This window comes from Tursiops truncatus, chromosome 19, assembly GCF_011762595.2.
Source record: "Tursiops truncatus isolate mTurTru1 chromosome 19, mTurTru1.mat.Y, whole genome shotgun sequence".
Lineage (NCBI taxonomy): Eukaryota > Metazoa > Chordata > Mammalia > Artiodactyla > Delphinidae > Tursiops > Tursiops truncatus.
This window is the reverse complement of record NC_047052.1, coordinates 52,953,020-52,978,844: the sequence shown is the minus strand read 5'-3', so window position 1 is coordinate 52,978,844 and position 25,825 is coordinate 52,953,020. Positions and strand designations below refer to the sequence as shown.

The following is a 25,825-nucleotide window of genomic DNA, read 5'->3' as shown; positions in this document are numbered from 1 at the left end:
GGGGGAGTGTTCTCCGCTGTACGGACACCTGAAATTCCTCTGACATGGCCGCGCTCATTGGGCGTTTCTTTCTTGACCGCTGAAGTGGACGGCGCCCGCGCCATGTTTGCCTTGTATAAGCTCGAGCCTTTGAAACTATGTAGCTTGTGCAGTGTTGTTCGCAACTCTTCCAGCCTCGCCACACAGGGGATGAAGTATCAGGTGAGGGAACAGTTCAGGGGCCTTTTACTGGTCTCGAGCCATACGGATTAGTGGCGCAGAAACAGCTATCTCTGTTCTGAATGATAAATACTCAAAGATGGCTGCCCCCAGGGAGGCGAGGCGCAGAGGGCACAGACACATTACCCTCTAAGAAGCAGCCGGAAGTCCAATTGTCCGTGCTGCGTAGGAAAGTTTCAGTCCCTCATCGGCCGCCGTAGTCCGGTGCCGAAGCTGGCTTTAGAGAACCCGAAATGAGAGGATTCACAAGTGTAGCCGCTAGGAGATCGGAGTGGGATCAAGAGGAAATCAGGTCAGTGTGTGACTCTCTCCGTGGGATAGGTTAAGGGGTGAGAGAGGATCTGTGGGCGTCCGTGTAGGTAGGAGCCGCAGAGTCCGCGGGGAGAGCTGGTGGTCTGGCACCATGGGTCTGAAGTTGGGATGTCTTTGCTGTCGGGCATGGGGGAGCTCTCGTGGTCGTGCATTAAAGGTCCATAGAAATCAAGGACTCAGAGTCCTGAGGTCAGAGTTTGGGGTCTTTGCAGTTCACTTTGTTAGTAGTGCTCAGTCATTGGGAACGGAAGGGGGGTTGGTATTTGTCAATGTAAGTGGTGTTTGAATTAATTTGGCGCTCAGTGACGGAGTAGCCAGGGGTGAGATAGACCAGATGAACGCTACAATTCCCTTCAGTCCTTGAAGCCCACTTTCCTCTCCAAGGACTGCTTTGGAAGTCTCCTTAGGGTGCTACATCACCTTCTCCTTTCGTCCCCACGGATACGAAATTTAGGGAGATCAAGCATTAAGCAAATCTAAAGTGGTAAACTTTCTAAGATGAGGTTTCTTTCCTCCTTACTGAGAGTTTACTTGAATATTTCTTTTCAGATTCTTTTTTTTTTTTTTTTTTTTTTTCAGTACGCGGGCCCATCACTGCTGTGACCTCTCCCGTTGCGGAGCACAGGCCCAGTGGCCATGGCTCACGGGCCCAGCCGCTCCGCGGCATGTGGGATCTTCCCGGACCGGGGCACGAACCCGTGTCCCCTGCATCGGCAGGTGGACCCTCAACCACTGCGCCACCAGGGAAGCCCTTCAGATTCTTTTTGACACCAGTAAAATAACCTTTCTGGTCCGTCAAATTCTGTTTCCCAACTTTTATTCAAATGTTAGTATATTTCAATTTTTGTCTTGTTATTTTCTCTTAATTTTCATAATTCAGATAAACTATGGAAACAGGTGTAATTTGCCTCTTTTTAAAAGGTTAATTTCATATTTTAAACATTTCCATAATACAAATTCTCTTAGTTATTACTTTTAGGATTACATTAGGATTTGGTATTTACCCGAGGGTTTGTTTCCCTGACCCACATCTCCTTCTTGGTTTTTTGCCTTTGTTGCAATTGAAATTAGGGTCTTTTTTTTTTCTTCTAATTTTTATCTCCTTTCAATTTCTTTAACATAGTAAAACAATTTAAAAATATATTATTAAATACTTTCTTTTTTGGTTACTACACTGAAATTTTATGATTACTAATAGCTTTTTCCAACTCAACAGTTCATTATGAAATTAAGAACTTAACATTTTATTATGAAAAATTCCAAACATAGCAAAGTTGAATGAATTTTACAGTGCACATGTACTATACCCACCACTTAGATTGTACCATTAACATTTTACTATATTTGCTCTGTCAGTTATCTATCCATCCCTCCATTCATTAATTCATCTTGTTTTTCTTTTTTTTTTGATTACTTTTATTTATTTATTTTTCTGGCCTCGCCGGGCGGCATGCGGGATCTTAGTTCCCGGACCAGGGATGGAACCTGTGCCCCCTTCAGTGGAAGCTCGAAGTCTTCCCCACTGGACCACCAGGGAAGTCCCTCTTTCTTTTTTAAAAAAAATTTTGGTGCATTTCAAAGTAAACTGCAGACATCAGTATACTTTCCCCTAAATACTTAAGCATTTCTATCAACTACAGTTCTTCCAATAGCTTAATTAATTCCTTTATATTTTCCAAGTGAATGATGATCTGAGCATTTCCAAATAATATTGTCCCAGTGACAAATGTATGGATTTGCGAATGAAATGAATCTGGCTTTTAAAAATCTGGATTCTTGCTCTTACTGATGACTTGGGTGAATAACTGTGATAGTGTGATTTTCAATAAGAAATATTTCGTCTTGGTCCCGTTTCTGGCACAGCTCCTAAAACCTTTGGACTTTTCAAAGTTTTGAGAGTGATTTTGGTGTCTCTTGTTATGTTAATGGAGTGACTTTTGGAATGCACCTAAGGATGGGGCTAGTTGTCTGTACTGCCAACCATGTGATTAGAGGGTCGGAACTTTCAGTCCCACTCCCTGACTTCTTGGGAGGAGAAACGGCTGGAGATTGAATCAACCACCAATGGCCAGCCAGTTACTCAATCATGCCTATATAATGAAGCCTCTTTAAAAACCTAAAAGGAAGGGATTCAGAGAGCTTCCGGTTGGTGAACTCGTGGGGGTACTGGGAGAGTGGCTTTCCTGGAGAGGGCATGGAAACTCCATACCCTTTCCTCATGCCTTCCCCACTGCATCTCTTCCATCCTGTTGTTCCTGAGTTATATTCTTTTATAATAAACCAGTAATCTAGTATGTAAAATATTTGAGTTCTTGAGCCACTCTAGAAAATTAATTGAACCTGAGGAGAAGATCTTGGGAACCTGTGATTTATAGCCAGTTGGTCAGAAGTACAGGTAATAATCTGGACTTGAGAATGGCATCTTATGTGATGGTGGGTGGGTGAAGGGGGGGTGGGAGGGCAGTCTTGTGTGACTGAACCCTTAACCTGTGGGATCTGATGCTGTCTCTGGGCAGATAGTGTCAGAACTGAACTGAAGTAGGATGCCCAGCTGGTGTCAGGAGAATTGCTTCGTTGTATGGGGGGGACCCCCTTCCCTCCACCACAATTTGGAATCAGGTCCAGAACACTTATTTAGTTACTGAACCTGAGTCTTGTTCTTCATTTGTGCAAATAAAAGTTTAGTCCCTCTCTCAAGTTTGCTGAGAATTAAGGGAATTAAAATATATAAAATTGTGACGGTTAGTGACACATACATGGTAGAAATAAACAGCTGCTATTTTTCTGTGTTTGTACTTTCATACTTTGTAAAATTTATCACTCATGTCATTTACTCATTTTTTTGTAATGAAAACTTAAAAGACGATAAACTTACAGTAATAATTAGGCAACAATAATTTTATATTCTATTACACATATTTTACATACTTGTGAAAAGATAATTAAGAAAATAAAATGACCTATCTAATAATATCTAGGTATAATCACATTAACTTTTTGGTATCGGTATTTTTTGGTATGTCTGTATAAATATATGCACACAAAAATGTCACCTGCCATTCCAGTAAACAAGGAATGTTGCCCGCCATCAGCCACTGCATCAGCACGCCCCCACCCCAACCATGGTGCACCCAGAAGGGAATTCAGGATGGGGAAAAACAGGATACTGGCCCTAGATTGTTAAGATGCATATATAAGGAATAATTTCAACGAGCCCAGACTCTTGCATCTTCCCATACATAGAAAACCACTAAAATCATTAACTTGAGATACGGTTTTTTTGTGATTAGCAGTTATCTTTTCACATTCAGCTACATATTTCTTTTTCAGCAAAAACTTATGTATATGTCCTGGGTCCTCCTTACCTTACCTCAGCAGTTCCTCAGCTACTGAGAGGTTGCCTCCCAGGCTGTAGTCCCCGTAAGGTCTTTGAATAACACATAACTCTCAACTTTTAGGTTGTGCGTTTTTCTTCAGACATGTTTTACACATTTTGTATTATGGCAGAAAAACATTTATGCTACATATAACTTTGAGTTACATATTTTTTCACTACATATAGAATGTTTTAAATAGCTGCACAGTATTCCATTGAAAGTTTATACTAATCAGTTAATCCTCTATCATTGCATCTATATAATACTTTATGTATACATAAAGTATTTATGTATAAATATATAAATATAAATATATTATGTATACATTTATGTATATATATACACACATTTATAGGAATATGTATCTTTGCATGCTTATGCCATTATTTCCTTTGCAGAAATTTCTAGAAGTAAAAGTTTTCATTACCAATGATAACTATTTTGAAATTTTCAGTATACAGTGTTAAAATATTCCACTAAAATGTTCCGCCATGTAACAGACATCAATTTTCTTTTATATAATTCTATCAATTTCTTTTTGTGGTAAAACACACTTAAGATTTATCATTTTAACCATTTTAAAGTGTATAATTCAGTGACATTAAGTACAGTCACAACATTGTACAAACATCATCACTATCTAGTTGTAGAACTGTTTTATCATCCCAGATGGAAACTATGCATCCATTAAGTACTCACTTCCCATTCCTGTCTCCCCCGCCAGTTCCTGGCAAGCACTAAATGCCTTTTTGTCTCTATAGATTTGCCTATTCTGGACATTTCATATTAATGGAATCATATAATATGTCGCCTGTTACTTCTGACTTCTTTCATGTAACATACTGTTTTCAAGGTTCATGTTGTAGCTCCTTTGAGTACTTTATTCCTTTTTATGGTTAATATTTCACTTTATGGATTTTGTTTATTCATTCATCTGCCGATAGACACCCCATTTTGTTTATTCATTCATCTGTTGATAGACATTTGGGTTGTTTCCACCTTTTGGCTATCATGAGTAGAGCAGCTCCGAAATTTGAGTACAAGTTTTAATACCTGTTTTCAGTTCTACTGGGCATATACCTAAGAGCAGAATTGCTAAGTCAATAGTAATTCTGTATTTAACTTTTTGGGTAACTGCCAAACCGTACTCCACAGAGGCTGCACCACTTTACATTGCCTCCAGCAATGTATGAGGAATCTAATTCTCCATATCCTTGCTAACACTTATTATTTTATTTATCTTTATGGCCATGCTTTTGGTTAAGAAGTGGTAAAGTGGTATCTCATTGTGGTTTTGATTTCTATTTCCCTAATGACAAATGATGTGCCATCTTTATACGTTCTTTGGAGAAATGTCTATTCAAGTCTCTTTGTCCACTGTTTAAATTGTCTTTTTGTTATTGAATTGTAATTGTTCTTTATATATTCTGCTCACTAGACCCTTAATCAGTTATATTATTTGCAAATATTTTCTCCCATTCTGTGGGTTTCCTTTTCACTCTCTTGGTAGCATCTTATACAGACTACTTTTAAATTTTGATGAAGTCTAGGCGCTTCCCTGGTGGTGCAGTGGTTAAGAATCCGCCTGCCAATGCAGGGGACATGGGTTCGAGCCCTGGTCCAGGAAGATCCCATATGCCGCGGAGCAACTAAGCCCGTGTGCCACAACTACTGAGCCTGCGCTCTAAGGCTGCGAGCCACAACTACTGAAGCCTGCGCACCTAGAGCCCGTGCTCCCCAACAAGAGAAGCCAGCGCAGTGAGAAGCCTGTGCACCAAAACAGAGTATCCCCCACTCGCCACAACTAGAGAAAGCCCACATGCAGCAACGAAGACCCAATGCAGCCAAAAATAAATAAATAAAATAAATTTAAAAAGATTTTTTTGACGAAGTCTTATTTTGTTTTGTTCTTTGTATTTTTTGGTGTCATATCTAAGGCTCTGTTGCCCAAATTTGAGGTCAGGTCGATTTATGCCTAGGTTTTCATCTAAGAGTTTAATAGTTTTACCTCCTACGTTTTTCTTTTGGCACTTTGACTTAAGAAGGCGCTGCCTTTTTTTTTCTTTCTTTTCTTTTTATCAATTTATTTATTTATTTTTGGCTTTCTCTAGTTGGGGCGAGAGGAGGCTACTCTTCATTGCAGTATGTGGGCTTCTCATTGCAGTGGCTTCTCTTGTTGTGGAACACAGGCTCTAGGTGCGTGGGCTTCAGTAGTTGTGGCATGCAGGCTCAGTAGTTGTGGCATGTGGGCTCTAGATGGCAGGCTCAGTAGTTGTGGTGCGTGGGCTTAGTTGCTCTGTGGCATGTGGAATCTTCCCGGACCAGGGCTCAAACCTGTGTCCCCTGCATTGACAAGTGGATTCTTAACCACTGCACCACCAGGGAAGTCCCAGGAACGCACTGCCTTCTGATCTCTGTGGTTTCTGATAGAAATCAGCTGTTCATCTTATTTCATATCCATTGCATATGACAGTTGGTTCTTGCTGCTTTGAAGATTCTCTATCTTTGGCTTTTGATAGTTTGAACTTTATGTGTCTCACTGTAGAACTCTTTGAGTTTAAAAAAGAAAAGAAAGTGATTTTAAGTTCTTTGCATATTGGCTCCATTTGGGGCAATCCTTCAAACTTAGCCAGGCCATTTATAACAGTGCCTTAGGCTTCTTTTCCTGCTTCTGCTGAGCCTGAGTACCAGACAGAGGTGAAAGCTCATGTTCTTCTCCGTGTGTCTGTTGTATGCAGGCCTCTTGTGTCAGTCCTTTAGGGAACCCACAAATAGGTCAAAACAAACAATTCTTTGGGGACAAGATTTACTTTGCTCCCTACAGGTCCAGGTATCCATCCACACCACAAATACAGGCTGCCGCTCTGCCACAATGGCTGTGGGGGCAAGGCTAATTTAGAATGCCATAAAAAGTCTCCTGTTTTAGAGACCTTTCTCCTGGTCAGGTGTTCACTTTGTTTCTGTAAACCATTGACTGTCTTCCAGAGTTCCAGTAAGGTTGATTCTGACAGTTTTTGTCAGTTTTTTTAGTGCTCCTGAGGAATCCCCTGGAGGTATCTACTCCACCATTTTTGCTAATGTCACTCTACGAAGTTGTCAATTTTTACATATAGATTGTATAACTGGTCAGTTAACTTAATACTCTTATTTTTGGTGTTCACTAAAGTTGACCTCCATCTTTTGTTAGTAACTTTTTTTTTTAATGTTAATAATTCTTACTTGATTCTTTTATCAGACTGCATTGGGAGTGTTTCCAGAACAGTGGTGAAAAATAATGGTATTGTTGCACTAGCACGTGCGTGCATGCGCAAACACACGCACACACACACACACAAACCCACCCGTCTTTTTAATGAGTGCTTTTATCTCTGGCTTTCAGCTGGACATATGTGGGATTTATTCAGTTTTGTTTTTTTATTATGGTTCTTTTTCTTTTTGAAAGATATACAGATACAACTTAAGTCATATCATCTTCTATTTCTCCCCCTCTCTTCCCATGGATAACTGCTATCTTGTTATATATTATGCATATTTTCATACTTTTACTAGATGTGTATGTATCCACAAACAACACATACTCTTGTTTTGTGTTTTAGAAACAGATGGAGATGGTAGTATATATTTAAAAAAAAAACTTATAGGTTGTGTTTTGTTTTTTCATGCTAAGGCAGTAATGAATTCCTGACATACCCAGGGCTTATATTTGAAATAAATGTTGGATTTTTTTTTTTTTTTTTTTTTTTTTTTTTTTTGCTGTACATGGGCCTCTCACTCTTGTGGCCTCTCCCGTTGTGCAGCACAGGCTCCGGACGCACAGGCTCAGCGGCCATGGCTCATGGACCTAGCCGCTCCATGGCATGTGGGATCCTCCCGGACTGGGGCATGAACCCATGTCCCCTGCATTGGCAGGTGGACTCTCAAGCACTGCGCCACCAGGGAAGCCCTAGATGTTGAATTTTTATGAAATATTTTTCTCAGCATCGATTTTGGCAATCATGTGACTTTTCTAATCTATTAATATATTGTAGCAGACACCCTCGGTTCCTTGCTGTGCAGAATTGACGTAGCTGACCTGAGACTGTTCTCCTTGGAAAGGCCTGCTGACAAGATGCCTTCCGCTGGCATCTGGGAACTTAGATTTTGGGAGGGTTCCCACTCTTCCCTATCGAGAGTGGCTCACTGTGCCAAGACTCTTCTTTCAAACAATATGGTTTGTCTTGAACACGTGTTTTCCTCTGGGATTCTGGAATTTTGGTATGTACTAGGATATGTACTAGGAATAGCCCCCCATAAAAGCCATGGGCACTGAGTCTCTAATAGGCTAACACATTTCACATGAGTTATTACAACTTGTTGCTGGGGAAGTGAGCATATCCTCTGTGACTTCATGGAGACAGGACTCTTGGAAACTTGTGCCTCGTTTTCCCCCAGACTTTGCCACACCTTTTCCCTTTGCTGATTTTGCCTTGTATACTTTCATGGTAATAAATCAGTTATGTGCTAAATCTTGGGAGTCCTAAGGAATCACTGAATCTGGGCGTCATCTTAGGGACCTCCAGCACACCTGCGAAACGTCCATTCACTTCCTTCTCCTTTTCTGCCAGATTCTCCAGACATTCCTTGGCTTGTGGCAGCATAACTGATGTCTGCCTCTGTCTTCACATGGTCTCATCTTCCCTGTGTGTTTCTTCTCAGTGTGTCTGGTATAAGGACACTCATTTGATTTTAGGGCCTACCTGGATAATCCTGGATGTTCTCATCTTGAGATCCCTATAATTACATCTGCAAAGACCCTTTTACCAAATCAGATCACATTCACATGTTCATGGGGTTACGATGTGAACATATCTTTGGGGGGGGGGTGGCACCATTCAACCCACTACAAAGGAGTATGTGGACACGTGATTTTAAGGGGAAAAAATGTCCAGAGCCTCACTTCTATATGTCTTCTTTCCCAAAACTGATCTGTGTGGGAAGTCTTCTGCCATTCTTCTGCCAGGCTTTGTGCTGTTCTGGTTTTCCTTTTCCATATTCCCTTTCTCATTCATGCTACTTATACTTCACAGAAGGCATACCTCTCTCCATTTAGATTGTTATGTTTTACTGCCTCAGGGGCATCAAATAAAGGGACAGTTAGAAGCACTGACCTTGACTTAAGGTGGGTGAACAACAGCAGTGACAGCATCTGGGCCCAGAGGGAATATATCACCCAAATGAACTTACTCTTCACTCCACAGGTCCTGGCTTCGAGGAGCAAGAGAAATCAAGTAAAGGATGAGGAGGAGGTTCCTGGAGTTGCATATGGTCATTTCATGGGACATCCGTTACCTGAGACTGAGATTTTGGAACAGAAACTTAGGGCAGATCCAGAAGAGACTAAAAACAACATCCTAGTTACTTGGCATTTCCCAAAACAAGAAAATGATGAAGGCTCAGGTGACTTTTGGTTTGTTTTATTCTTGATTCCCTCATGGATTTCCAGAAGGCTGGAAAAAAAAAGCAGTCCAATTAAATGAAAAGTATTAATTGGGAAAAAATGGGCTCTGGGGAGAAATAAACTACCTTCAAAATCATGATGAAGTAGAATCAGGTATATATTGTTCGTAGATTTCATACTACATGACCAATGTTGGTATATAATGTATGACTCTGCAGGTCCCTCCTGGTTACATAAACCATCAACTTGCATGTAATCTGTCAGCCACTGCAACCAGAGAATCATGATAAGTTATTTGATATGCATTGAATCTGAGGAGAAGGCAGATAATTTCCTCAGGAGATGTCACTATTTCATGGTACTTAAGTCTTGGGAAATTTCTTTGATGGTTTCTTTCTAGAGGTGATAACATTCATTGTGTTCATAGCATTCTTCTAATATTGATAGATATACAAGCAGGTTGTGTATGGCTGTTTCTTATATGATTATTCTGAGTCCTCTGCTGGACTAGACCAAGTAGAATTCAGTGCACACAGTTTTTCAAAAGACCACAGCTTGGTGACTTATATACCCACACTTGTTTTGTGCTGGTTTTATCCTTGAATAAAACCTAAAGTGCCCAGGGAAATGTAAGGTTTGCACAGTTATCAAAGGACATCTGTGAACAGGTTGTAGAATGGGTGTTTCAGTACAGATTTGGCCACAGGGAGTTATAAATTCTTGTTTGGTAATGGCTTGGGTTTTTGAGATCCACAGTTTGCTTTAGAACTTTACCTTATCTCAGAAAATACAGAGCCCTTCCATGTGTTCAAAATCTAGTTATTACTGTACTTTTCATGCCCAAAAAAGTTAAATATTTTGTGTAGATAGGAAAGAGTTAGATGTTGTTATATTTAATTGGAATAAAATTAGTGAACTATATTGAAAAGAAGAACTCATCTAAATATTGAAACTAGCAAAATACTAATCATCAAATTGATGTTTGGTCAGTTTAAAGCAATTACATCTAATCGTGGTACTGCTACTGTGCCATTCAACGAAGTACCAGTATTTTTGTGTGTGATGACGGTTATTATGTATTGACACTAAATTTAAATTCCCAAGTTGATAGAGCTATTAAAAATGAAATAATTGATCAAGTAATAAGGAAAATTTAACCAGAAAAAGTTCAATTGCTTATAAAATTTTGATAAATGAAAGAGAATACGCCCCCAAGAATCTAGTTGTTACCTCCCACCTCCTTATTGCCTTTATTTTATTTATTTATTTAATTGCCTTTATTTTAATTAAACAAATGACTCGTTGTGGTATAATTTTATATATATAGTCTTTGTCTCTGGTTCCTGCCACAGAGTTCCTAAAACCTTTGGAATTTCCTCAGAGATAGGAGTGTCTTTTTTTATCCATAACAAGCCCCTTTGAGCCATATGTGTGCTAATTAGGTGACTCAGGATGGGCCCCTAGAGAGCTTCAGGGTGGGAGCTGATCCCCAGAAAGACCAAGCCTTGATTGGAACTTCTGGCTCTACCCTCTGATCTCAGTAGACAGGAGAGGGGCTGGAGATTGAGCTCTATCACTTGTAGGCAGTGGTTTAATCAGTCATGCCTATGTAATGGAACGTCCATAAAAATCCCAATGGGGTTCAGAGAGCTTCCAAGTAGGCAAACAGTCCACTTTCTGGGATGGTGACTTACCCCAACTCAACAGGGACAGAGGCCCTTGCACTCAGGACCATTTTAGATTTGGCTCTATGAGCCTCTTCATGTGACCATTCATTTGTGTCCTTCATAATAAACTATAAGAGTAAGCATAATAATTTCCTGAGTTCTGTGAGTGGTTCTAACAAATTATCAAACCTTAGCAGGGAATTTATGAGAACCCCCGAATTTGTAGCTAAGTTGGACACAAGTGCAGGGAACCTGGAATCTGGGACTTTGGACTGGTGGCTGAAGTGAAGGCAGTCTTGTGGGACTGAGCTCTTTAGCTTGTGGGGCCTGATGGTAACTCTGAGTTGTTAGTGTCAGATTAGGATTGAATTCAAAGACCAAATGTTAGGACAAAAGATGCTCCTAGTGCTTTTATCACCTAGGAGACTACAAGGGTTTTAGGAGTGTTAAGCCGGCAACCAGGGACATAGAACATTATATATATTTTCTATTATTTCACACCTTCCATTTCAATAATGAGAGAAACACTCTTATCACATGGACTGTGTTGTTACAGGGCACATGGACTGTGTTGTTACAGGGATCGCTGACACTGAAGGATGTGGCCGTGGACTTCACATGGGAGGAGTGGCAGCTCCTGGACCCTGATCAGAAGGACCTGTACAGGGACGTGATGCTGGAGAACTATAGCAACCTGGTGTCCGTAGGTGAGGACGGCTCCCCTGTGTCCCTTGGACGGTGACTTTTCTTTCTTCACCTTCTGAAAGAGTTGTTGTGTCTGTGGTGCTCTGAAGTGGAAGATTTTCAGTCTCTTCCCCCCCGGCCCCAGATGAGAAGGTATAATCTCTCCGCGTTTTAGAGACAAGCCTTTAATTTCCAAACATGCAGATCGTGCATTCCCTAAAGTGTACCATTCTCATAGCATCACAGATCCCTAGTGCCATTTGATGAGCCTAAGTCTTCTGTTATTTCCCACGAACAGGGTATCAAGTTAACAAACCTGATATACTCTCCAAGTTGGAACAAGGAGAACCACCATGGACCTTAGAAGATGAAGTTCACAGTCACCCCCATCCAGGTAAGTGAGACAGAACCAGCAAGAGGGGGAAGGCTGTGGAAATCACTTTCTAGTCCTTTAGAGAAGGCATCCCAGTGGTGAGGGTGTCTGAGGATACAGAAACAGCCTCCATGTATCCCTTTCCTCATATGAGAGCTCTTTTTCTGTGCAAGAACTTAGAGGAAAGTATACCACTTTATCTCATCTTGGAATGAATCCCTGTTTATTTCTTCTTAGATGTCAACTTTCCCCCTCCTAGGATTATTCTTGCTTGGTTTTTCAAATCCTCCCATTCTTCACTTGTTAGAGTATGATTTTATGTTCCTTTCACATCTCTTGGTATGAAATTCCTCCTTCCGTGTCTCTCTTCTCAGACAAAACTTTGAATTCATCATTGTCTTCTGACTCATACACCTTTCTGCTCCATTGTGAAATATTTATTTCCCTTTATGACATCCAACTGCACCTCAGGTGCCTTACTCTTGTAGTAATGTGGTCTCTTAATGTGTATTCATCTGCTTGCTTGACTTTTCTTTTTACCCCCTCTGAGATTCTTCAAAGGTTCTGTTGTCATCCCTCTGCTCTGTCTCATAGGCTATAAAACCTTACTTTATTCAAATGTGTTAAGCTTTTTGTGGAGACTTGCAATTGACATGTCCCTTAACACTGTCTAATATACCTGCTGGTACCATATATTTTAACCTGTCTCCATGGCAATTCCCAATGAGTTCACTCTTTTTGTGTGAGAAACTAGAACCATCTTCCCTCCCAGAAAATCCCTTTCCAACATCCTTTTTAAAATTGAGATTCTCTTGTACTTCTGTACATCTTAAATCCTGGCATTACCTTGAATCTTCTCTACCCTCTGGACTCCTGTATTTAATGCCTCTGCTGTTCCTGTTCTTTGTGTAATTAGGAAAGACGTTTCTAAAATTTCTCATTCTCATTTCCTAGCCTAAACGAAATCATAAAACCTCATGCCCACCTTACTGTAGTTCCTTTTTATATTTGTTAATTAATCATTCTCTTAGTTAAACTTTAGATGTTGCTGGATTCTTTTCCCTAAAGCTATCTTTTTCCTCCTCATAGTCTGATGGCATTAAGTCCCAGTTGACCATACTACTATGACAGAAATTTCTCTTCTATCAAACACCTAAGTCCCCACTCTCAAAGAGGAGGCAGAAATTTAACAAAAAGAGAGTTTCAGTTTTATAAGATGAAAAGACTTAATGGAGAGAGATAGTGGTGATGGTTATACACCATTGTGAATGCATTTTAATACACTGAACTGTACACTCAGAAATGATTAAGATGGTAAATTTTGTGTTATGTGTAATTTATCACAATAAAAATAAATGGGAAAAAATTCACAGATACTATGTCTGGTGGTGAAAACGACTGTAAACACCAAACCATCAGCATGGAAAATGACTAGAGATGAGGTCAATGGGGTCATAACTGGGGGTTTGCAATAGGTCATTTGGTCACATAGGGCCTTGTCATCCATTTCAAACACTTGATTTTCCTCCTAATGAGAAAACCTTTAGAAGGATTAGGGTATAGCAGTGATGGGATATAATTTATGTTTTAGAGGTATCACCTTGGCTATCAGTAGAAAATAGACTGGAATAGGCAGGTGTTGAAGCAGAAAACCATATGTGAGACCTGGTTGTTGGTGACTTCAACCCAGCTTGAGGATGGTATGAGAAGATTCTGGAACAATAAAGACTGAATTTGCCACTTAAGTAGGTATGGGGTATGTTTGTTTCCTAGGTAACAAATTACCACAAACTGTGTGACTTGAAACAACAGAAATGTATTCTCACGGTTTTAGATGCTAGAATTTGAAAATCAAGGTATTGGTAGAGCCATGCTCCCTTTCAAAGATCTAGGAATGAATCCTTTCTTGTCTATTCCTCGCTTCTGGTAGTGGCCAGAAATCTTTGATGTTCCTTAGATTGTAGACACATCATTCCAGTCTTTGCCTCTGTTATTACATGACCTTCTCCCTGTATGTCTCTGTGTCTGTAGCCAAATCTCTGTCTCCTTAGAATGACCCCAGTCATTGGATTAGGGTTCACTCCAATCCATTTTGACCTGGTCTTAACTTGATTACATATGCAAAGACGCTGATTCCAAATAGGGTCACATTCATAGCTACTAGGGGTTAGGGTTTAAACATGTCTTTGGGGGACATATTCAACCCACAATATGGAGTGTGAGAGGGGAAAAAAACAGACGGAAGATGATGCTAAGTATCTTTGATAGAAGAGACTAAATTTAGTGGGAAACAAAGAAATGTCTTTCAGAGCAAAGATTTTATGAGCAAAGCTAGGACAAATCTTCATGTAATATTTACAAATTAAGCTTTTTAACATGTGAAATGTTTCTGCTATCATTGAAGGCTGTACAAAATTCAAGTAAATGGTAAATATAGAGACTATTTCAGAAATTTAGAAGAAAAGTAGCCTAAAGTGGTATAGAGAGAATGAAGAGTGATAGTATCATAAAGTATCTTAGGTGAGAGAAATAGCTCAGTTTTGAATTAAGATGACAAGGAAACATGGCAAGAAACTGGAAATGTGCAAGGCCATGTGGGGACTGTCAAAAGATTGGCCTGAAACCAGCCATGTGGAGACCAATGTTTGAAAGTATTTGTTGGGGAGCTAGTGGAGTGGAAACTTCGATAAACTGAGTACATCACGGTAATGTAAACTTTTATCACCAGGCTTACTGTTGTGACTTTTATGTGTTAATAATAAAGGAGGCATGGTGGAGGTTAGGTTTTGTCTATTCTAACTCTAGATAGTCTTATTTTTAACCTCAGTGGCAGCATTATAGAAATAATAAGGTATAGCCAGATGTTCTAAGAAAAACTAAAGATAAAATTGTCACATCTTGATTCAGGAGGAAGGTGGTCCTATAAGACCCTTTAATTAATGCCAGCAGAGACATTACTGTATGATTAAGGAAGAAGACGCTATTGTTGGCAAGTTGAGAGATTAGTATATCAGGGACAATGAAATGGGAAAAATTCCACCATGACATCCATACAGGTACAGAATAGTGAAGAAGGTGAGCATTCCCATGTCTGGTGCAGCAGATCTGCTTCTAAAAAAGACTGTGCCCCATTAGCCTGTTGTGAAAGTCCATCAGGATCATCATGTCCCTTTCTGTGGGAACGTATGAGAATGTGTCACAGCTCCATGCAAGGTTAGAATGTGAGATTGGTGCTTTGGGAAAGTGAATTTGATGATGATCCACCTAATGAAGAAGAATGGCAAGTTTTATCAACAGGATGAGCACCCAAGAGTCTGTTAGAATTTTCTTGAAATCATGACCTCTATGTCCAACATTCTGAGTTGCCTCTTTGATGTATATGTTCTAACACCCACGTCTTCTTCTTTCTCTACCAGCATGGTTATGTTAGTGTCTCTTCAGAGGGCTCTAGGAATCCCAAAACTCTATGTTGACTGACTAAAGCTTTCGTCTGTGCCTTCATCTTTTTTCAGTCTTCATGTTTCTCAGAAAGTGATCTCATACAATACTCTGACCTTAAATAATATATATTTCTTTGTTTTGGGTTTTTTGTTTTTTTTTTTTTTTTTTGGCTGCGCCGTGCAGCTTGCAGGATCTTAATTCCCCAACCAGGATTGAACCTGGGCCCATGGCAGTGAAAGTGCCAAGTCCTAATCACTGGACTGCCAGGGAAGTCCCCTTAAATAATATTTACATACCGATGTTTCCACATTGCTATTTTCAGTCAAGACCTTACTCAAGTCTTATCATCTGACTGGCTTTTCCATGTCTGTGCTTGGATATTATCTCAAAAATGATATGTTTCAAAATGTACTTGGTTTCCCTCACATTCTGAACTTGGTTTCCCTCACATTCTGAAGTTCGGCGATATTCCTCATCTTGTTAAAAGGCACTACCCAACTACCCAATGGGTCAAGCCAAATACTCAGGCGTGCACTTTGATTCCCTCTTTTGTTACCTTTCCTCACATCAAATCCATTAGTGAGTCTTGTTTATCCTTCCTTCCAAATAAATCCTGATATCTTCCACTTCTTATTTCCTTTGCTTCTTCAAACCACTGTCACACTTGGAACTGCCTACTTTATTCCTTATCTTATTTGTTTATTGTTTCCCTTTCCACCCATAGAATATGGCTTCAGTGAAAGTAAAGAATTTTTACCCTGACGGCTGTTATCTTTTGGGTTGTTTGGTGTTTTATATTACTGTGTTTTTAACAATTTCCAAGAGACAGGAGTTAGTGTTTAATGGATACAGAGTTTTTCAGTTGGGGAAGATGAAAAAGAACTAGAGATGAATGGTCGTGATGGTTGTACAACAATGTGATGGTACTTAATGCCACATAAATATACATTTAAAAATGGTAAAATTTATCTTATATATATTTAACAACAATTGTGAAAAGTTTTTTTTTTTTAAAAAAGATAAGGTACTTTTATACTTGGAATTTCTTTTATATTTGATATCATAGGTTTTCCATTAAAGAGCCAGCTCACTCCAAGGTATTTTTTTAAAGTGTTTATTGAATTTGTTGCAATATTGCTTCTGTTTTATGTTTTGGTTTTATGGCCATGAGGCATGCGGGATCCCAGCTCCCCAAAAAGGCACCGAACCTGCACCCTCTGCATTGGAAGGTGAAGTCTTAACCACTGGACCACCAGGGAAGTCCCCCAAGGTATTTTTGAAGCAGTTTTATTCCATATGATACTCATGGAAGGGTTAATTGTTCTCTTTCCTAGAAATTGATAAAGTGGATGATCATATGCAGCCACACTGGCAAAACCAAAGTATACTGAAGATGTTGGAACAATGTTATGAACAGAATGCATTTGAGAATATTATTTATCAGAGCAAAAGTTGTTTTCCTTTGAGGCCAAATCATGATGTATTTGATTTACATGGGAAAACTATGAAATCATATTTAGATGTAATCAACCTGAGTACAAGCTGCAAACAAATAGAGTCTGCTGAGTTTAATGGAGATGGGAGATCCTTTCTCCATGTTGATCATGAGCAAACTCATACTGAAATTAAACATCGGGACATACACAAAATAGAGAACACCCACGAATGTACTGAATGTGGGAAAGCCTTCCTCAAGAAGTCTCGGCTCAATGAACATAAGAGAATTCATACAGGAAAGAAACCCCACAGATGTAGTGTCTGTGGGAAAACCTTCTCCAAGAAGTTCAAGCTCACTGAACATCAGCGAACTCACAAAGGAGAGAAACCCCATGAGTGCCGTGAATGTGGAAAAGCCTTCCTCAGGAAATTTCAGCTTACTGAACATCAGAAGACTCATACAGGAAATAAACCCCATGTATGCAGTGTATGTGCGAAAGCATTCTACAGAAAGTTCAAGCTAACTGAACACCAGAGAACTCATACAGGAGAGAAACCCTATGAATGTCCTGAATGTGGCAAAGCCTTCTTTAGGAAGGCAGAGCTCGTTATACATCAGAGAAACAAAAGAGGAGAAAAACCCCATGTATGCAATGAGTGTGGGAAAGCTTTCTCCAGAAAATCACAGCTCATTCTGCACCAGAAAATTCATACAGGAGAGAAATCTTATATATGCAGTGAATGTGGAAAAGGTTTCATACAGAAGGGCAATCTTATTATACATCAACGAACTCACACTGGAGAGAAACCCTATGTATGCACTGAATGTGGTAAGGCCTTCAGCCAGAAGGCATGCCTCATAGCACATCAGCGATTTCATACAGGAAAGACTCCCTTTGTATGTACTGACTGTGGAAAATCTTGTTCACAGAAATCAGGACTCATTAAACATCAGAGAATTCACACAGGAGAGAAACCCTATGCATGCAGTGACTGTGGGAAAGCCTTCACTACAAAGACAATGCTCATTGTCCATCAAAGAACTCACACGGGAGAGAGGCCCTATGGATGCAATGAGTGTGGGAAAGCTTTCTCCCACATGTCATGCTTGGTTAAACATAAGAGGACACACACAAGAGAGAAACAACTAGATTCAGTGAAGGTGGAATATCCTTCCACAAAGGGTCACAGCTTATTAGATACTAGTGAACTCATGCAGGGGGAAAACACTGTTAATATGGTGACTGTGCAGATGCCTTCTGCAACCCCTCAGACATCATTAAACATCAGTGGGCTCCTAGCAGATAGGAATGTAGTCCTTATGGAACAGCCAGAGGCCAGAGGTGCACCCTCAGGAGATAACAGAGAGTTTGTGCAGGAGAGAAACTTCATGAATGCAATGAATGTGGTTATGCCTTCAGTGGTCAATTATATCTTATTTTATGTCACAAAAAACACATAGGAAAAAACTGGTACATTCTATTTGGAAAAGCCTTGAGCAATAATGTATAGCTGATTATATGGTTATGTATAAAAAGCAAACCTATGAAGGCAGAGGTTACGAAAGCTGTGTTTTGGAAGACAGATCCTATTATCAGTGATTACCAAGGTCATCAGTGAGCTTATAGTGTGTAAAAATATGAGAGTGGTAAAGTCCTTCCCTCAATAGGTGTCATTACATACTGGAGAGAAATTTGGGAGGCAGTGAATGTGGCAGGGTTTTCTGCCCCATCCATTTAGCTGATGAAATCATATACAAATAAAACACTGTGAACACACTAATTGTGGAATATCTTACTAAAGTTCTTGTGAAGCAAAGCCTGTGAAAATGAGAAACATTCGAGAGCTTTATGTACCAATTCCCACTTCATAATACATTACACAATATACCTGATGTATATTTTTGGACAGGAAACCTTGAACAATATTCCTAGTTACTATGCTTATGATTCCATAATTTTAAGGAGAAAGACAGTCTACCCCACATCACTGGTTAAGGTTATCATGTTATACTCATTTCTCCTAATTGTGGATTCTTTTTCTTTTTTTAAAAAAAAAATACCTTCAACGCCCACCCAATATATGATTAGCTGCTGCATTTCTTAGGCTCTAAATTTATTTAAATATTATTTCAGACAACTGAATTCCCTCACAACAGAAATGAATATTAAATTCATAAATATAACTTAATGTCCTTGAATGAGCTTAAGTGCAATTTATAAATAAGACTAAGCATTATACCATAAAGGTCACTATAAATGTGATTTTTAAAATTTTCTGGACTTGAAAAGGTAGTGAAATCAGGTTTGCAAAATGAACTGAAAGCCCAAGGACAATTAGTAATTTAAACCTATAAATTAACTAACAAAATACATTCCAACATAACTCTTGGTAGTTTTCCTGAAAACATGAAAATAAAATGGGCAATTTGAACACAAATTAAGATGACTCTTCTTGCTTCCATCCTAGCTCTCTTCTCTGACTATCCAAATTATTCTCAGAATCCTGGGAATATGAAAATCTAAACTGGATAACTATTCAGCTGCATTCTTCCCTCTGGAGATAGCTCCCTGCCCAACCCTTCCCTTTGCCTCATTGATGGAATGGATATAGATGTCAGGAAGAATGTTGGGGTGGTTCCATTTCCTCTCAACTAAGGGACTCTCGAGTCTTACATGTTTGAGTGTCACATGAGGAAGAGAAAAGTAGATCATAATAGAATCAACTGTGGCCTGGTATCATACTTCACAGAGCTGGATCGACTGAATCAGATTGGGAATAGGTCAAGGAGCTCTGGAAGTGTGGGCTCAATCTGGTTCTAGACTGGAATACTATAGGCCTTTAACCAATCTGGCAAATACTTTCAGAATCTCTATAATTACTGAGCTGTAGCCAGGAGTAATGTCAGTAGGGACTGGCATAAAACTGATGTAGCATTAAGGTTCAGACCAAGTCTACTGCTGGAAAACTGGGATTTGAGGAAGAGCATGAGGTCAGGTCCCTTAGGGAGAAACTAGGAGTGGAGGCATGTAAGTAGATGAGGTATCTTAATGGCATTGTAAATGATTTTTAAAAAACACATGATGTAAAAACTTAGAATTACTTGAAGAGAACATCTCAATTGTTTTCTTAAGGATTTTAATGTGGAATATATGAGGATCTTAGATCATGTATAAACATTGCTATATCAGTTTCAATACAAAGCAGAAATATAACAAATATCAAATATCATCTTCCTGAGTTTGTGCTCAAATATAAGGTCTTGAATGTAAGTTATAGTCTGTAAAATTTAGACTGTAAGCTTCACGAAGAAGTAACAAGTACTTCTACTGTTTAGGGACCTTCTGTTAACCCCTATATTACCAGATGTCTAGAATGTCTGACAGAGTAGGCACTCATTGTTAATTGGCTGAGTCTCATCCAATAAGCAATCTGGTCTTGCTCAACTGAGATCTAAAGTAGGATCAGAAAGGACCAAACTGTTTCCAAGTACCTTTAATGTATCTCAAAACAAACCTCAAGAATATTTATAGGAGTGCAAACACATTAATTAACAATGTTTGTCATCCAACCAAAAATTACCAAGCATGCATAAAAGCCAGAAAGTGTGACTAATATTGAGAAAAACCAATCAGAAGTGACCGGAAACTGACGATGCTAGATTGAACAAACAAGGACAGTATGATAACTGTATAAAAATTTATAACTGTATTCCATTGGATCAAAAAGTCAGAGAAGTGATTAACATGTTAATTATAACAATGTGTAATGGGGTTTAAAAATATTTTATATGTTACATGTTCATATTTTATAAGCCCTCCCATAATATTGTTTCTTCATTCACTATCTTGAGAAGAGAGTGGAGGGCAGTTTGAGAGATTTCCACCTGGTGTTCCTCACAATGATACCTCTTACCCCATTGACTGAGAACTCAAGGCTTTTCTCTTTTTAATAAAAGCTTTTATTAGCTTTTGTTCTCTTTGTACGTGAGTTTCTTTTGCCTTGTCATCAACTTCACTGGTCTTTTCTTTTGCATACCCTAATAGGTTAAAAAACTGCTCATGCTTTTTAAGACCCCCCCAGCACAGCCCCTTGTATCATTTTGGATAGTTTCTATTGCTGTGTCTTCAAGTTAACTAATCTTTTCTTATGCCATGTCTAATTGCCATTAATTCCATCAGTGTATGTTTTCTTTCAAATTGTAGTTTTTAGTCTCTAGAAATTTGACTTGGGACTTTCTTTTTATATCTTTCACATCTCTATTTAACATGGTTTACTTTTAACCTATTCGTCACTTAATATTTAAAGTGGTTTTCTAGAAGGTAACATATAGTTAGGCCTTGCTTTTTTATCGAGTTGACAATATGTCTTTTTATTGGGGTGTTTAAATCATTTATGTTTAATGTGAGAATGTAGTTAGGTTGAGACTAAAAATGTACAATTTGCTATTCATCCCACGTATTTTTTTTTTTAATTTATATTTTTGGCTTGTGCTGGGTCTTCGTTGCTGTGTGTGGGCTTCCTCTAGTTGCAGCAAGCGGGGGCTACTCTTTGTTGTGGTGCACAGGCTTCTCATTATGGTGGCCTCTCCTGTTGCAGAGCACAGGCTCCTGGCACACAGGCCTCAGTAGTTGTGAAACGCAGGCTCAGTAGCTGTGGTGCACGGGCTTAGTTGCTCCGCAGCATGTGGGATCTTCCTGGGCCAGGGCTCAAACCCGTGTACCCTGCATTGGCAGGCAGATTCTTAACCACTGTGCTACCAGGGAAGCCCCCATCTATTCTTTGCTCCCCTTTTCCTACCATCTTTTGGAGTAACTGAGTATGTCTTATGATTATTTATCTTCTTTGTTGGCTTATTTTATTTATTTATCTATCTATCTATTTATTTATTTATGGCTGCACCATGCACGGCTTGTGGGATCTTAGTTTCCCGACCAGAGATTGAACCCTGGGCCCCCAGCAGTGGAAGCACGGAGTCTAACTGCTAGACCACCAGGGAATTCCCCATAATTTTGTTATTTAAGTGGTTCCTTTAGTTTACAGCATGTATCATTAACTTGTCAGTATGAGTATTATTATATATACCTCTTCGTGTATAGTGACAGAATCTTATAATAGTATACTTCCATTTTCTGTAGCCAGATTAGCTTCATTGAAGAGACTGTCTTCTGGATGCTTCTGGGTTATGTATTTAGGGGATGGGTAAGCTGGTTTTACATGATAAATCTACATTAGCATTCCTAACTCCATATACTTTTGGATACTTTACAGAATATGGAACAAGGAATTTCTGGCATTTAAACTTTAATGTAGTTCACCTTTAAGTCAAGTTTCAGTCAACCAACCAAGCAAACTGTTAGAGCCATTCTCACTGAGCTCACACATAAAAGCCAGAATCAATTCATAGTAAGCCCATATTAAATTTGCTTGATCCAAAATCATATTCCTTCCACCATGACCCCACAAATGTTTCCCAGGTTTCTACTGAACACATTAAGCAACATTTTAAAAAGATAAATACTTCATGACTACATTGGGTTTATCCAAAGAATGCAAAGTCGGTTAAAAGTTGTCTAATTTTATAAACAATGTAATTCACCACTGTATTAGACTGCTCTTGTTGTCATAACAAAATACCAGAGTAGGTGGCTTAAACAACAGAAATTAATTTTCTCATAGTTCCAGAGGCTAGAAGTCCAAGATCTAGGTTCCAGCAGATATAGTTTCTGGTGAGACACTGCTTTCTGGTTTCTCTTCTTATAAATAAGGACACTAAACTTCCTGGAGCCCCACACTTACAACCTCATTTAACCTTAATTACTTACCTTAGGAGCCCCATCTCTGATTAAAGCCACACTGGGTCTTAGGGCTTCAATATGTGAATCTGAGGAGACACAAACATTCAGTCCATAATATTCCTCCACTGGCCCTGTCCCCTCCATTTCATGTCCCTCTTGCATGCAAAATACATACATTCCATCCCAACAGCCCCAAAAGTCTTAACTCATTCCAACGTTAACTCTAAAATCTATATCCAGGCCTTCTCTGGTGGCGCAGTGGTCGAAATCTGCCTGCCAGTGCAGGGGACATGTGTTCGATCCCTGGGATGGGAAGATCCCACATGCCGTGGAGCAACTAAGCCCATCAGCGCAACTACTGAAGCCGTGCGCCTAGAGCCCATGCTCTGCAACAAGAGAAACCACAGCAATGAGAAACCCATGCACTGCAACAAAGAGTAGCCCCCAGTTGCCACAACTAGAGAAAGCCCACAGAGCAACGAAAACCCAATGCAGCCAAAATAAAATAAAATACAATGTTAAAAAAAAAGTCTATATCTGAAGTCTCATCTAAGTCAGATATGTGTAAGACTTGAGGTACAATTCACCGTGAGGCAAAACTCCTCTCCAGCTTTGGACCCCTGAAAGCAGGTAAGTTATGTGCTTCCAAAATACAATGGTGGGACAGAGGTGGGATAGATATTCCCATTCTAAGAGAGATAAATAGTAAGGAAAAAAGGGGTGACATGTCCCACGCAAATCCAAAACCTAGAGAAAAAAATTCCATTAGATCTTAAGGCTTCAGACTAAAGTCTTTTGTTCAATGCTCTACCCTCCAGGAATTTTAGGTCACAGTTGTAGGTGGGAATCATAACACTCGCTACAATGAGGAAATAAAACCAAGTAACTTTACTTTTCCATTCTGCACACCAGTAGTGAGACAGGCTGGAATCTGGGACACTTTGCTGCAGTGCTTGCACCTGGACAAAAGTCTCCTCCCGCAACAGAATACAATGAAACTACAATAGAAGGGACTAAAAATAACTGCTGTGCATGCACAGTTGGGGCCAATTATGAACAAGATACAAGACCAAAATCCAACTGCCACTTCTGAGGTACTGAGAGCAAAAGCCAGGGTCCTGTGCTTAATCCCTGCACACAGCCCTACAGGGGATGGGCAGACTACCTAAACCACCCTCCTGCCCCACCCCTAGACCTGCGCCCTACCCTCATCCCATTTAAGGGACCAACTCCCCACCCCCCTACCCCCAGCAAGAAAGGGAACCTGTTACTTGTTTTCTCTCCCTCCTGCTGCAGCACCAGTCACAATAAAGCCTTGCCTGAGTTTCTTATCTGGCCTGTTACCAATTTCTATTGATTAAAGAGTCCAAGAACCCTGGTCTGTAACAGTACAATGTACAGCTCCACGAAAAAAAAGTGTTATTTTTGTCTGCTTTTATACCTTTCATATTTCCAGCACCCAGACCTCTGTTTGCCACACAGTACGCATTTTATAAACATCTGCTGGGTCAATAAATGAATGATTAACCTCTTTACTTCGAAGGTTCTCTGAGCCAGGTTGTACAATTATAGGGAGTGGGGGTTAATCAGTTGGGCTGCAATACTTAACAGAATCACTTCCCTTTGTCAGAGCTTTTTTTAAAAAAAAATAAATTTATTTATTTAATTTTATTTTTGGCTGCATTGGATCTTCGTTGCTGCGCGCAGGTTTTTTCTAATTGCGGCGGGGGGGGGTACTATTCGTTGCGGTGCGGGGGCTTCTCTTGCTGCAAAGCACGGGCTCTAGGTGCCCAGGCTTCAGTAGTTGTGCCACACGGGCTCAGCAGTTGTGGCTGCCGGGCGCAGGCTCAGTAGTTGTGGCACACTGGCTTAGCTGCTCTGCGGCATGTGGGTTCTTCCTGGACCAGGGCTCGAACCGGTGTTCCCTGCATTGGCAGGTGGATTCTTAACCACTGCGCCATCAGGGAAGTCCCTTTCTCAGAACTTTTGCTTTAAAGTATTTCCCATCTTTGTGGAAGCCATGGCTCTTCCCACCGTGGTTGGGGGAACCACGCTTCTTCGCAGCCTCAGCCCCTTTTGCCAGCCCCTGATGCCGTGTTCCCCATTTCCCTCCACACCAGTCAGAACAAGAGCTGTATAATCCTGCACTTTGCCCACTCTCAGACCAATGCCCTCCTCAGCGGTTCTCTAAACCCTACAATGGCCTTAAATGCAGCTTCCTCCAACACCCCCTCCACCCAGCGTTCCACTAGCCGGTTCTCCTTCAATTGTTGCTAGGCTTGGCTTGGGTCCCTCCCCCCGCCCCTAAATTTCTTTGAGATGGTTGCGCTTGTTAGCTTCTCTTTATCCTTTAAATAAAAGTGCCTTCATGTCCGCGACCATCTCTGCGCTCCCTGCAGAGATCCGGGCAGGCTTGACTTTCTGAGAAGCTAAGCTTTTGTGCAGCGCCCCTGGCGAATGCTGCAAAGTCGGGGCCCAACGGATCAAGTGACCTGGAAAGGGGGTGAAATAGGTCGTTTTCAACTGCTTCTCACCGTTTTTGACCTTCCCGCGGAATGCAGGAAAAGGAAGACCTCCCCCGTCGTTCGGCAGTGCGTGGGAAGATGGCGGCTCCCGGTAAAGACCCTCGAAACCGGCGCGGAAATATTGCGTCATAGAAGGACCAGGAGGAGCCAGATTCCGGGGGTCTCTGGAACTGCGGTTTTTGGACCTCGTCGGCCACCATCCTTTCAGCTTCAGAGGGTCGTGTCCGCCGCGTGGGTTGGTCGCCGGGCTGCAGACATTGAGGCAAAGTGTTTAGAACAGCGGTATCGTGATTTGCCTCCAACGGTGAAGACGGGGTTCATCCATCAGGTCAGTGTCCGGTTCTGGGCGTGTCTCGGGGCCAGGGAGAGCGCGTTGGGGTGTTTTGCTGTTTTTGTTCCAAACGACGTAGAGGTCGGTCTCGGGGGGAAGCGAGTGGTGATCCTCGCTGGGGTGTTGTGTGTTAGCGGATCAGTCGGGGAATCCGTGTTGAGAGTTCCCCATGGAAAGGGAGGTCACGGGGTTCCGTGTTGCGACGAGAACTTAGGAGGTTCTTT

The 25,825-nt window shown here is 40.5% G+C and overlaps 1 protein-coding gene and 1 long non-coding RNA gene across 4 annotated transcripts; one reads left to right on the top strand and one right to left on the bottom strand.

The window, feature by feature from the left end:
- The first annotated feature begins 379 nt into the window (after positions 1–379).
- Positions 380–20,920, top strand: LOC101330614 (uncharacterized). 3 transcript variants are annotated; one of them, XM_019927323.2, is made up of 5 exons: positions 380–511; positions 9,146–9,344; positions 11,593–11,719; positions 11,995–12,090; positions 16,845–20,920. In XM_019927323.2, exons 2-5 carry the CDS (start codon positions 9,330–9,332, stop codon positions 18,407–18,409), a joined length of 1,803 nt encoding a protein of 600 aa, XP_019782882.1. In that variant the 5' UTR covers positions 380–511; positions 9,146–9,329; the 3' UTR covers positions 18,410–20,920. The 3 variants fall into 3 exon arrangements, with proteins under 3 accessions (XP_019782882.1, XP_019782881.1, XP_073652797.1); XM_019927322.2 differs by having other exon boundaries at positions 11,569–11,719; XM_073796696.1 differs by lacking the exons at positions 380–511; positions 9,146–9,344 and adding an exon at positions 16,682–16,739 and having other exon boundaries at positions 11,595–11,719.
- A 360-nt stretch (positions 20,921–21,280) lies between these two features.
- Positions 21,281–25,411, bottom strand: LOC141277211 (uncharacterized). Its single transcript, XR_012328241.1, has 2 exons — positions 25,280–25,411; positions 21,281–22,831 (listed from the first exon to the last, which is right to left on the bottom strand). It is a non-coding gene; the product is annotated as an uncharacterized lncRNA (long non-coding RNA).
- Between the last annotated feature and the right edge of the window lie 414 nt (positions 25,412–25,825).

Bases quoted from the DNA above. Each gene is read 5' to 3' on its own strand.
- LOC101330614 (XM_019927322.2), top strand. The intron at 11,720-11,994 runs GTGAGGACGGCT...TCCCACGAACAG, and splicing joins TAGCAACCTGGTGTCCGTAG to GGTATCAAGTTAACAAACCT. The intron at 12,091-16,844 runs GTAAGTGAGACA...TCTCTTTCCTAG, and splicing joins TCACAGTCACCCCCATCCAG to AAATTGATAAAGTGGATGAT.